The sequence below is a fragment of the Microcebus murinus genome, chromosome 22, assembly GCF_040939455.1.
Source record: "Microcebus murinus isolate Inina chromosome 22, M.murinus_Inina_mat1.0, whole genome shotgun sequence".
In the NCBI taxonomy this organism is placed as follows: Eukaryota; Metazoa; Chordata; class Mammalia; order Primates; family Cheirogaleidae; genus Microcebus; species Microcebus murinus.
The window spans coordinates 26,870,053-26,882,822 of record NC_134125.1 but is presented as its reverse complement, the minus strand read 5'-3'; the positions used below and the strand labels follow the sequence as shown (position 1 = coordinate 26,882,822).

The 12,770-nt window shown below is 65.0% G+C and overlaps 1 protein-coding gene across 5 annotated transcripts in view; it reads left to right on the top strand.

The window, feature by feature from the left end:
* Nucleotides 1-10,666, top strand: part of TXNRD2 (thioredoxin reductase 2) — a 46,186-nt gene extending 35,520 nt beyond the window's left edge. For 3 of the 5 annotated variants that reach the window (XM_075996805.1, XM_012776578.3, XM_012776576.3), the window contains exons 12-18: nucleotides 4,023-4,159; nucleotides 6,530-6,625; nucleotides 6,925-7,017; nucleotides 8,371-8,442; nucleotides 8,556-8,653; nucleotides 9,231-9,433; nucleotides 10,408-10,666. In XM_075996805.1, the coding sequence (XP_075852920.1) occupies nucleotides 4,023-4,159; nucleotides 6,530-6,625; nucleotides 6,925-7,017; nucleotides 8,371-8,442; nucleotides 8,556-8,653; nucleotides 9,231-9,354 (620 nt within the window). In that variant the 3' untranslated portion in view covers nucleotides 9,355-9,433; nucleotides 10,408-10,666. Of the gene's footprint in view, nucleotides 1-4,022; nucleotides 4,160-4,557; nucleotides 4,698-6,529; nucleotides 6,626-6,924; nucleotides 7,018-8,370; nucleotides 8,443-8,555; nucleotides 8,654-9,230; nucleotides 9,434-10,407 lie in introns of those variants that run through there. The other 2 variants (XM_075996806.1, XM_075996807.1) reach the window with 2 other exon arrangements.
* The last annotated feature ends 2,104 nt before the right edge of the window (nucleotides 10,667-12,770 follow it).

Sequence of the window (12,770 nt, the reverse complement as noted above, 5' to 3'; positions counted from 1 at the left end):
GGGACTGGCATGCAGGAGGGACCTCACTGAGCCTGGGGACCCTCGCCCACATGGCCACTGTTTCCTAGGCCAAGCGCCGAGATGCCAGTCCCAGGCCTGCCGGGCCCCGCGGTGTGGTGGGTGAGCCCTGCAGGAGGAACCAGCCCACGTCTTACCCCAGCCGCTGAAGCCGTTTTCTCTTCTTCGGGCTTTGTTGTAGACAGCTTGGAGTCATCGCCTGTGCACAAACCCACCTCTGAGCCCCCGCAGCCCCATCCTCAGCCTTTGCCCTGGAGCCTGGCTTCCTGCCTTCTGTGGAACACCACGCACAGGCCGGCACCAGGAGCCGCTGCGTGTCCAGGGCCCCCACGCAATGTGTGCATCAGGGCTCGGGGGTGCCCAGGACCCAAGGAGGGCTGCGGCCGGGGACCCCTCTCCACCCGAGCTGCTGGCTCGCGTTTGCATGGTCAGGGCCACCCTTGTCCAGCTGCGTTCTGCCGCCGGCCACCCCCCACAGCGGTGTGTCCTGTCCCTCTGGTGGGTGCCCAGCAGCAAAGGGGGTGGGAGTTGAGACAGAAGCAGGCCCCCAAGGCTGGGAATTCAGGGGCGGGAGTGCTCCGAGCCCAGCGAGAGGGAAGAGGCCGCTGGGGCCTTGCACCTCCTAGAGGCCCCGAGGGTGGCCCTGGCGCTCCCTGGCTGGGCACTGGGGAGGCGCTGGCGGCCGTCGCTGAGCGTGGACTCAGCCTCGCCCAGAGAGCCCACCATGTTCTTCCCAGTGGAGACTCAGAAGTGACGGGGCCCAACCAGCCCGTGGAGTGGCCGGCCCTGTGCGGGTGGTGTGGGTCGGAAGTGCCTCCTTGGTAGTCTGACACCTTTTCATTTCAGTGCAATTTTGATGTCTGTGATTATTGACTGACATCAGGAGAGACCCAGGGGTTGGGCGGTGGCTCACACCTATCATCTCAGCAATTTGGGAGGCTAAGGTGGGGAGATTTGAGACCAGCCTGGACAACACAGTGAGATCCTGTCTCTAGAATAATGAAAAAAATTACCTGGGTGTGGTGGCTGTCCCCGTCATCTCAGCTACTCAGGAGGCTGAGATGGGAGGATCCCTTGAGTCCAGGAGTTGGAGGCTGCAGTGAGCTGTGATTGCACCACTGCACTCCAGCCTGGGTGGCAGAGCCAGACCCTGTCTCAAAAAGAAAGAAAGAGAGAGAGGGAGGGAAGGAGGGAGGGAGGGAGAGGGAGAAGAGAAAAGAAAAGAGAGAGATTGAAATCTGCCTGTGTATGGGCTTTTCTTTTTGAGGGCAAAAAGGTGGACATTCACACTCACGGGGCCCTTCCTATAGGAACCTGCCCAGCTCCGAGAGGTGGCCGTGGCCTTCCTGCCACACCCAGTGGCCCTTGGGCAGCACTGCTCCTGCGGCGGCAGCCTCAGCTCAGCCCTGGCTCACAGCAGCGCCAACCCCGGCAGGGCCTGGCACGGGTGGGGGCAGCAGTGCCCTGAGTGGCGGCCTGCCTGGCGCCCAGCAGCTCATCCCACGTCTGGACTTGTGTCTGAGGGGCTGGCCTGCCCCCGAGGTGACCTCCGTCGGGTCTGTCACCTGGTCAGACTCAGGGCTCATGGTTAGAACTCACTGGAAACCAATCAAAGATAAAAGCTTAGTGGAAATGCTATGGAGATAAACAGGTGCTGTCATGCGTGTTATCACGTGCTGTCCATGTGCATCTGAGTTCAGCGAGTGCCGGCCTCGGGGAGGTCATATTTATGGTAATCGTCATTAAAACAGTAACGAGCACCCACCACGGAGCACCCTCCTTCCCGAGGGTCCCTGCAGGGGGCCTAGCTGGAGGCTCCCCTGCACCCAAGGCCGGCCGTGCGTTTCGGGAGCCTCTGCGAGTGTATCTGACGCTCTGCCAGTGGGCGCAGCCTGCTTGAACAGGAAAGGCTGGCGCTGCCTGCAGGGGAGCCCAGCCGACTCCCAGAGCCCTGGGTGTGAGACACCATCGGGATGGCCGGCGGGGCCCTGGTGGGCACTGGCGGTCACAGCAGGCAGCATCAGGTCACACTGTGGTCCAGGGGCTCATTCATTCACTCAACAAACACTGAGCCTCGGCCGAGATGCAAGGCCAGCAGGACAGTGCTCACTCCTGCCTCTGGGGGCTCACAGCTGTGGGTGGGTGTCTGGGGCTCGGGGCCCAGGACCCTGGCTGGCAGGGCCTGTCGCCTCTGGTGTGGCGTCCAAACCCGCCCCGCCCACGCCCGCCGCGCACTCTCTTCCTTCACCGCCTGTTCCAGAAGCAGCCTCGCAGCCCCGTGCGGCCTGGTGAGGCTGTGCTGCGAGGCCGCCCGCTCCACTCTTGCAGTGTCATCTCCTGTGTCTGCTTTTATTTTTGTCTTCATTTCCTTTGGGACCTGGGGGCAGGGTCTGGGCAGCACCTGCGAGGTGCACGGTTGCCACGGTTACCAGGAGGACCGTGAGGGAATGCTCCTGGCCTCCCGGGACCAGCCAGGCAGGGGACAGCGTGCTCCGGCCCCAGGAGGCACTGGGCCTGGGGCGCTGACGTGCCAGCCTGGGGAGGGCCCAAGGGCTCCTCCTGTGTGCCCGGCTCTGCCATGGGCCCAGGCTCCCTCTGACTTGGCCTGGCATCACCTGTGTCCAGGCAGATCCTCCACTGGTGCCAGCCTGCCTGGCACCGACTGCCGGAGCCGGCCTCCCACGAACTTGAGAAGCTCGGCTTAGCGTAGCCTCCGTGTTTTGACTTCTCGCTCCCGGACAGCAGCTGGGGACTTGATGTTTTCCTTTCACAGGGCCTTCGTCTTCCAGATGCTTAGGTGTGCACCACCCACTTCTTGGCCACAGGGAAGCTGGTTTGTCCAGGCCGATGCAAGCCGTGAGGCTGTGCCATTGACACCAAGTCAGGCTGGCTGTCCGGGACTCACCCTGAGCCCCTGGGAGCTGAGAGCGGCCCAGCCCTGGGGACTGCCTGCTGCCCCTGCCCTCCTGGGGTTGGCGGGAAGAGCTGTGGCCACACCCATCCGAGTCAGGAGAGAAAAGGTCCTCTGCCAGCCGCTTGGCCACGAGAAGGCCCATGTGCCACCCTCCCTCCGGCCCTAGGCCGTGTGGAGCCTGGCAGAGGCCGCCGTGCCCAAGGCCCCAGGACTGGCCATCCCCTACCCCTCCTAGCCTCTGTGCCCAAGAGCAGGAGTGGCTCCCGGCTGTGCCCCAGGATGATCCCAGTGTGGCTCAGGCACTGTCCCTTGGCCCAGCTCCTCTCTCAGCCATGGGGTCTCCAGGCTGGGGCTCTTTGCTGGGCAGCAGGGGACTGCAGCGTGGAGCAGCAGGGACCTGGCTCCTGGCCGTGCTCGCTGAGCCCTGTGTCAGCACCGTGAGCCTGCCTTCCCCTAATGGAAAGAGACCTCAGGCCCCATCTGGGCAGGGGCCGCCCCTGGGACCTGAGCATCGGCTGGGGGTGCAGCCTGGGGCGTGGCCCTTCAGCCTCAGCGTGTCTGTACAGGGGCCAGGGGCCATTGAGGGCCATCTGGTGTCCCTTGGAGGAGGCCCTGCTAGACTCTGAGGCCTGGGGGCTGAAGGCTCTCGGTGACTGTTCATGCTGGGCGCGGGAGGCCAGGCAGAGTGCTGGGTGCCCACAGTCCCCATGGAAGGCTGGTTTGTCCTATGAAGCTAGCAGAGCATTGATGTCACGCTGGTGGCCTGGGGCAGGGCCTGGGGCCAGGGCACACGGAAGGTACCGGAGTCCTGTGCTCAGCACTCTGGTGTCCGGCAGCCGCAGCATTGGCACGCGCCTGCTCCTTCCCGTGGGCCAAAAGACTGCAGGCTGCTGTGTTCTCAGTGGGGCGGGGCCGCCGCGCTGGCCGCGTGGTGGGGTGAACGTTCACGGCAGACAGGCCTCCAGGCCGGCGCCGTTGGTGCCTCTCGCTCGACCGGCTCTGAGCGCACCTTCCCAGAACTGGCTTACCAGAAGGAGCCTCGGTCAGGACTGCTACTGAAAGCCTTCAGCCCTCTCTTCATCTCCTCCAGGCCGAGTTCCGGAAACCAGAAGTCTGAATTTGGAGAAGTCTGGGGTGGAAACCAGCCCTGACAGCCAGAAGATCCTGGTGGACTCCCGAGATGCCACCTCCGTCCCCCACATCTATGCCATAGGGGACGTGGCGGAGGTACGGCCTGTGCCCTAGCAGCCGGTGTCCCCACCCACCCCAGCTGGGCCTGGGGACATGCTCTGGGGGCTGTGGTCCTGTGGGAGAAGTGACCCCAGGGGCTGGCGGGGCTCTCCTCCTGGGAGGAGGTGGGCATTGGACTCTAGTCTCAGTGCTGTGCCCTTCACCAGTGGGGTGTGTGGGGCAGCTGAGGGACAGCTGGGAACACAAACAGCAGACCCCTGCTGGGAGGCCACCGTGGGTCTGCCTTGCAGGAAAGACCTCAGCCTCCCCACAGTTGGTCTAGAGGCACAGTCTCAGCCATGCTGCTGCTGGCACGGCCTCGGGGCCATCCTGTCCCACGGGCTGAGCGGCAGGCCCTGCCCTCTGATCTGCAGCAGGTCCGTCCCCTCTGACAGGGCGTCATGCTGTTGCCGTGGAGTGGAGACCAGTGTGGGTCTCTCCCAGGAGGGGGCTAGACCTGGGGAACCACACGGCCCTGGAGCCAGCACCTGCCACAGGCCGGCAGCCATTCCTGCCCCACTCCCTGTCTTGGAAGGTGGGTCCACAGCAGCCCCCTTGTGAGGCCTTGGTGGACGTCCCTACACGGGCCCCCGGCAGGAGCCCCACGTGGGCGGCCGTGTGGCAGCACCCCCACAGCCTCAGGCGCAGCTGGCCGCACTGCGTGTGTCCAGCCTGTCCCAAGGAGGGTGGCTCAGGGGGTCCCTGCTCAGACGAGCCTGAGGGGCCCCCAGCCTCAGCCTCCTGCCAGTGTCCACGTCCTGGGGCTGCCGTGATAAATCACCGCACACGGGTGGCTTAGAACAGAAGCCAGAAGGCCAGGTGTGGGCAGGGCCGCGCCCCCTCAGGAGCCTCAGGGAGGGACTCCCTCCTCCCCGCAGTGGCCACGCCCTGACTCCAGGTCGCCTCCCACCTCAGTCTGTCTCTCGTTGGATTTAGGGCCCACCCTAATTCTGTGTGACCTTGTCTTAGTCCTGTCCTTAATATATCCGCAAAGACCCTATTTCCAAACAAGGCCACACGCTGAGGTTCCAGGCGGCGCCTGGGCTGAGTCTGGCCCGTCTGGCCGGCTGTCGCAGGCGCCTTCACACGCTCCTCTCCGTCCCGAGGCCGCTGCCTGCTGGGCCGGGCAGAGCAGCTGCTTTACGCGAGCAGCCTCTGCTGCAGGCCACGTGGACATGACGGCCTCTGACCGCAGGAGTCTGTCGCGTGCTGTGGGTGCCGTTCCCTGCGTGTCTGCACACGCCCTCCCTGCTGAGCTCGGACTTCCCTCGGCTGCAAAGTGTGCAGTTCCAGGCTCCTAGGCCAGCGGCAGCATGGTGGGCACTGCACTATTTTGAACCGTGTTGCCAGAAACATGTGGCACACGCAAAGGCATTCGTTTTGAGACAGAGTCTTGCTGGGTCACCTAAAGAAGAGTGCCGTGGTGTCATCATAGCTCACGGCAGCCCCAAGCTCCTGGGCTCAAGCCATCCTCCCTCCTCAGCTCCCCAGTAGCTGGGACTACAGGCGTCATCCACCGCGCCTGGCCAGCCAAAAGCATTCTTTATTCAAAAACTCAGCCCACCCCTTGGGAAAGGCTGTTCTGAGTGGTGCAGAGAGCTAACATTAGCAGTCCCGTGAGCTGGGAAGCGCTGGTGGGTGGGGCGGCGCCATTGTTTAATGAGATAGTGTGTGCAGCGCACATGGATGTTTCCGTGGTTAGTCAGGCCTGGTGGAATGCACGGGCTGCTTTCCCGAATTCATCTCCGCGGATCTCTATTCATTTCTGGAATGCCAGACAACATCTGTATTTCCTGCCGCAGAGGTGACAGGCAGCCCGTCCCGGCGGACGCGTGCAGGAATGCCCGAGGCAGGGCGCAGTGGTCTCCGGCAGAGCGACCATCCGATTCGGGATTTGTCACGGGGTGCGCCGTGCTGGTCGTGCAGTGTGTCGGGAGCACGTGGAATGCTTTGGGGGCAGCGCTGGCTGGGATTCCAGTTCTGCGAGCAGCAGCAGGGTCCCTTGTGGGCTGTCGGAGGCGGCTGCCCAACTTCAGCAGCACGAGGAAGGGGTTCAGAGAGAAGCCTCGAGCCAGCGAGCAAGGGCACGAGCCGGCTCACCAGCAGCTCCCTTTCTGATCCAGAGTGGGCTGGCACCACAGGCCCCTCCTTGGCAGAACAGAGGGCAGCACCAGCGGGGGCAGAGGCCCTGGGACGCCCCCGGAGGATGAACCTCACACGGGGAGGGCTTGCGCCTCGCTGTGCTCAGTGGCAAGCAGCGCTGGGGGTTTCAGAAAGGGAGACGCCCGCTGGTGGGGGCAGCTGGGGCGTGGGGCTGCACGGGCTCCCTGGGCGTGGTGCTGACGTGGCCCCGGTGCCTTCCCTCAGGGGCGGCCCGAGCTGACGCCCACGGCCATCATGGCCGGGAGGCTCCTGGCCCAGCGACTGTTCGGCCAGTCCATGGCCCTGATGGACTACGACAACGTGAGTGCTCCATGAGTTCTGCCCGGTGAGGGGTGTGTGTGCACCGAGTGCCTGCATGTGGGCGGGCGCACATGTATGCATGTGCACTCAAGGGTGCTATGCCCACGTGTGTGTGCCTGCACGTGTGTGCTTGTGTGTGGCAGCATGGGTGTGTGTGGTTCAGCCTCAGGAGCCGGCCCAGGTGTGGGTGAGCGCACCCCCACTGGGGGTGGGGCCTGTGATCACCGCTGTCCACGTCACGCAGCGGGGACTCCGATGTGGGGCCTGAGGAGTCTGCCTGAGTCTGGATCCACTTGCAGGTGCCCACGACCGTCTTCACCCCGCTGGAGTACGGCTGCGTGGGGCTGTCGGAGGAGGAGGCCGTGGCTCACCACGGACAGGAGCGTGTGGAGGTGAGCGGGCAGGGAGGGGCAGGCGGGCCGATGCCGCCTGCGCAGCCCTGGCCCCCTGGAGGCCCCGCCCTGCACGGAGGCCCTGTGCGCGGGCGCCAGTGTGCCTGTCTCCTGGGGCTGTAGCTGGCAGGGTGGGGTGCAGGGCCCAGAACTGCCAGTGGCCCTGGGCCTCCAGCCACCTGCGGGGTGTGGTCGAGCCTCTGGCCTTGGTCCGGTCTGCTGCCCTTCATGGAGGGGCGCCTGAGCTGCCTCATTTGGAGGCCAGGGAGGCACCAGAGAGAGGCCCTGCCGCCTGGCCCCCCAGCACTGCCACTGGCTCCGCCCCTGGGGTCTCAAGGACACTCAAGGGTTCTGGCAGACGGAACCCCACCCTGCCCCAGGCCCACTCTGGTCCTCCTCCCTGATTTGTCCAGACGCGGGCCATGACCCCCACGGGAAGGGCGTCTCCGCAGGGCAAGGCTGCTGTGGGGCTGTGCCAGCCTCTGCCCTGGCAGCGCACGTCTTCTGGCCGTGTCATCCCGCTGCCAGCAGCTCGCAGGCGCCCGGGAGAGACCCAGGTCCCGCAGGCAGGGCCTGGGGATGAGCCCCTGAGCCGAGGCAGGCCGGCCCTTCCCCCGCAGCCAGCCCCTCTCCCGTCAGCGGGACAGGCCCGACAGACCGGCCTTCCCTGGGCACTTCATTTGCTATTTTTGTTTGATTCGTCACAAGTATGTTGGGACATGTGTTCGTGGCATTTTATAATGTTGTTTTATGTTTCATGATGTTGAAGGGCCAAATACCCTGTTTGTTTTTCTTTCTGTTCTGTCTTAGTTCAAACAGTATTCTCTGGAGCTCCATTAATTAAAAATGGCTGTGCAGCACATGTGAGGGCCCTGCTCATTTTTTACTTGGCTGCAGCCCTGGACGCGCTGCCCGGCCCTTCGTGGGTGCTGAAAGCCTTTGTCCGACAGCTCGGTGTGGCCGGGGCCTCTGTGGCCCTCAGCGCCTTGCTCCAGTGAGGACCCAGTCAGGGCCACGGCGTCCGAGGGAACTTGGGTGGCCGCCCACCATGCCTGTTCCCAGCATTGGTGTGGGGGGTGTCCACCCACGTGTCCTCCTTGGGCACACCCCAGGGCCCTGTGCCCAGCCTCGGGCTCTGCAGTGTGACATAGTGGGGGCACGTGGGCAGCCAGCGTGGCTCCCCTCCTGGGAGAGAGGCTTACACCCTCACCCAGACCACACCTTGGGCCCAATGAATGGTTCTGGGTCCCCACTGCATCCCTGCCCTGTCCACGCAGCCCGTCCCGGCTGCAAAACGCATGGGACTTGTTTAGCTGTGGCCACTGACTCCAGGAATTGGTACCTTGTCACCAGATTTATCACGCGCACTACAAACCACTGGAGTTCACGGTGGCTGAACGGGACGCGTCCCAGTGCTACATAAAGGTGAGCCTCCTGTGGGCCCGGCCAGATCATGGAGGGCAAGAGGGTGGTGGGCTGGGCCTGCAGGGCAGCGTGAGGGCAGAGGGCGGGTCCCATGGTGGATCTGCGGCTTTCAGATGGTGTGCCTCAGGGAGCCGCCGCAGCGGGTGCTGGGCCTGCACTTCCTCGGCCGTGGCGCAGGCGAAGTCACGCAGGGGTTTGCTCTGGCCATCCGGTAAGTCCGCAGGGTGCTGCGGCTCCGTGGACCCACGGCGTCCCCAGGGGTGTGGGCGGTCCACAGTGGGAATGTGCGTGTCGTGCTGCTTTCCGTGGCCCGAGCCTGTCAGCAGCAGGGATTCCTCAGGTCCTCGGCCATGGCAGGTTCCGTGGGACGGGTGGCGGCTTTCTTCCCCAGCCAGAGGCTATTGAGCTAGGGCCACACTGGTGTGGCCCCGGGTCCCTGTGTGGGCCCTTTCTACACGGAATAAGCAGGGCTGGGGCCTCGCTCGCCAGACGGCCCCGGGCAGCTGTGGGCAGTGTCTCCTGGAGCGTGGGCCATTGCCTCGGGGGGTGAGCAGCAGGAGCCCAGGCCAGGCCAAGCCAGAGAGCGGTGGTGGGTGGGCACTGGGCATCTGCCAGGAGGAAGGTGACGGGTCCAGCAGGTGCTGGCGGGTGTCCTGGCTGCTCCCTGGAGAGGAGGCTGGGGTGGTGAGGAGTCTGGTGACTTGGAGGCTGCCCCCAAGGGGTGGGGGGCGTGGATGCATCACCCCCTGACTCCTTGCTCGTCTTCCCCACCCCATCCCCATGTGCAGGTGTGGCGCCTCCTACGCACAGGTGACGCGGACGGTGGGCATCCACCCCACCTGCGCCGAGGAGGTGGTCAGGCTGCGCATCTCCAAGCGCTCGGGCCTGGACCCCACGGTGACGGGCTGCTGAGGGTAAGCCGCCGTCCCTGCCCAGCTGAGGGCACACGGCGCGCCCCCCACCGCCAGGCTTCTCCAAGGCGTGGATCCAGGTAGGCAGGTGGGGTGGGCTCCATGCTTGAGGACAGAGTATGTGGCTGGGGTGCGTACGCCACAGGCTCCTTCCAGGTGTGTGGTGAGGCTGCGCCTGCCGTGCCACCTTGAGTAGGTGAGCTCCACGCCCGGTGCTGGGGCCAAGGTGGCCAAGACGCAGGGCTGGGAAGGGAGAGCCCCCAGGGCCCCAGACCTGCTGCTGCCCCCACGCGTGGGAGCTGTGGAGGGCCAGGCTCACACCTGCAGCGGCCTGTCCCAGGTGGAGGGTGTCCTCGGGCGGGCAGAGCTCGGGCAGTCTCACGTTGCCGCAGAGCACCAGCCTCGCTCCTTCCCCTGCTGCCCAGAAGGTGCCTGCACATCTGGCTCTGTTGCAGCTTTGCACAGCTGGCAAAGCCCCAGAACGACACAGAAGAGTGTGTCGTTCCTCTTCTGAGGAGGAAGAAATCAGCGAGTCCCTCCTGGGACCTGCCACAGGGACGAGAATGCCAGAGCCTCTCCATCCCTTGGTCTGACAATGTCCCCTAAGCCCCGGCCACTGGGCTGGGTCCGTGGGGCAGGGCAGTCCAGCTCACCTTGCATGCCCTGGTGGCTATCAGCCCCTCCCGGGGTTGGGTCCTTTGGACCCTCTGTCCCTGGGGCTGAGGTGGAGACCAGGCAGAGCCGTGAGCTCCTCCTCAACAGGCTCGGGGGTCCAACAGCACCCAGGGGTCCTGCAGCACTCTGTCCCACCGCAGACCTCCTGAGCCAGGGCCACCCGTGACACAGACGAGCAAAGGGAACGCTTACCAGAGCATCGCACCCAACAGCGCTGTTTTGTTGAGAGCCTGCTACACACTGTTATCATTTCAAAAGACTTTTGTAGCACTGCCTGTGATGCATCTCCCTGGGGGGCCCGCACGAGGGTTGGCGCACGTGGCTGTGGGGACGTGAGGGATGGCGTGGCCACCCGTGCTGACCCCGCCATCCTTGGCAGGACAGTGGAGGCCAGGCCCGCGAGATGGCTGGTGTGGAGCGCAAGCGTCTGGACAGACAGCCCATGTGCCCTGCAGGGATGGCTCGAGGGGGCTGTGAGTCCCCACACCTGCACTTCCCACCCCTCCCACCTGGGCCAGCACCCCCAGGCTCCCCAACACCAGATGATGACGGCCTGGACAGAAACCCGCCCTGTGGGCTGTCCATGTCCGAGTTCCCCTGGCGTTCCTGCGGTGCAAATAAAGAGAGTTTTCCCAAAATATGTGCTGCCCGTGGTGTCCCCGCTGCACCCCACCCCTCCCCAGGATCGCCCTGGCGGGGCCTGGCCAGCCCACCAGGCCCCTCACCGAACTTGAGTAGCTTCCAAGACCTGCCAGCAAGGGGAGCCGGTCCGAACCTTAAGTGTCCGAGCTCCCAGCAGCCACTGGGGGAGGAAGAAGGGCCATCCCCGCTGGGCCCGCAGCTACCTGGCCTCAGGCCAGAAGATCCACCTGGGGGATCCCTCCCCGGACCCTCTGCCCAGGTCATCACTGAGGCCCGTGCGCCGCGAAGCAGAAAGGGCGGCAGGCTGGGGGTGGCAGACTGGGGGCAGTTGGGCAGCCTCGGGCTTTGTCCCAGAGCAGCACGCCAGAGGCGGCAGTGGCTGGAGTTGGCAGGGCTGTTTGAGGCTTTCTGTCCCTGAGTGTCGGTCACCTCGCTCCATCTCCACTGTGGTCCTCCAGTCAGCTTGTCGGCTGTGCTCAGGCTAATCCTGAGCATTGAGGCTTGATGGGCCGGGAGCGCCTGTCAGTCACCGCCAGGGAGACAGCGCCGCCAGCCACAGGCAGGGCCCGGCATTGTGCCGGGGCGTTCTCAGCAGCTAATTGCGTGTCTTCCTTAAGAAAACATCACTTAGCCTGCCGGCCAGGAGCCCTGGAAGGGACCCTGCTTGTCGGCGCACAAAGGAATGCCTTTGCACCTCAACGGCCCAGCCCGCGGAGGAGGCTCGCTGCAGCATGACTGGCGAGGGAGCTCTCAGACGCCCAATTAAGACGCCAAGTGCCGGGCCGGGCCCTCCGCAAGTGCAGCTCCTGCTCAGCCGTGTCCCTCTCAGACGCCCAATTAAGACGCCAAGTGCCGGGCCGGGCCCTCCGCAAGTGCAGCTCCTGCTCAGCCGTGTCCCGTTTCATGCACGGCTGGTGGCGCACCCAGCTCGCCTGTGCTTGGAGACAAAGGGTGCAGACGGGGGGCGGGGGGGGGGTGTGTGGTGGCAAACACCTGCTGCCCAGTGGGTGGGTGGGTGGGGGCTTTGGGCGGCCGCCAGGCAGCAGTCTGTGGATTCACAGCCCTGGGAGCCGTCTCACTGGGCAGCACACGAGGAACCTGAGCCAGCCTTGCTGCTTTCTGTGCCGAGATGACACAGCTGTGCCCGGCCCTCAGGACACCCCGGGCAGCTCTCTGGGTGAGGGCCACCTGCCTCCCTCCTGCCCAGCTGGCCAGGGATGCCCGTTCCCGATGGCCTGAGTGCCACCCTCCCGCCCGTGCCCCGAGGGGCCCTCCGGGTGCTTTTCTCTGTGTGCCCCTCTTCCTCAGAACACATCTGGCACAGGACCCTGCGATCGTCTGTGACGTCTGCGATGTCTGGCCAGGCCTCTTGGCCTGCACCGTCACCTGGGAGGGACTGAGACATCCACCACAGCACACGTCCCAAGCAGCCGCAGGTCTGCTGGCTCTTGCCACACAGGGCCTGAGGCCTCCTGGTCAGTGTGGGCCAGGGTCTGGCCCACTCACAGGCAGCGGATGTCCCCAGGGCCCCCTTTGGGGGCCGGTGCGGCATCAGCAGGTGCTTGCCTGGGCGAGGGCCAGGCCCAGGGACCCCACTCTTTTGGGGGACAGTGGCTCTGAGCCCCACCCAGGCAGCTGCAGAGGCAGGACAGGAACCAGGGACCCCACAGGGCAGTGTGTGCAGACCAGCAGCTCCCTGGGCCACTCTCCTGGGCTCCCATGCCCAGCACTTGGGCAAGACAGGTGCACTGGGCTGGCTGGCTACTGCCTCTCCCCAAGCTCACAGCAGTGCCTGGCCCCCTCTCTGGGCCAGCCTTGCCCTGTCCCCTCCGCCCAGGAGTGCAAGGAGGGGCCTGAGCGCCACAGGCTAGGTGCTCTCCACCTGGCCCCGGGGCCACCTTCCCTCCGCCTTCGCGTGTTTTTATGGCGCAATGAAAACATGATTTTAATTCCTTAGATTGTTCAGTGTAACCTGCAATTACCCCTGGCGGCGTCCTGCACACTTCTGCCTGCGGCTCTGGATTGCGAAAGGGCGTGGAGGGGAGGAGGGACGGGGGTCTGTCGTTTGGGCCGGGGCTCCTTTGTGCCTCGGCCTCACTC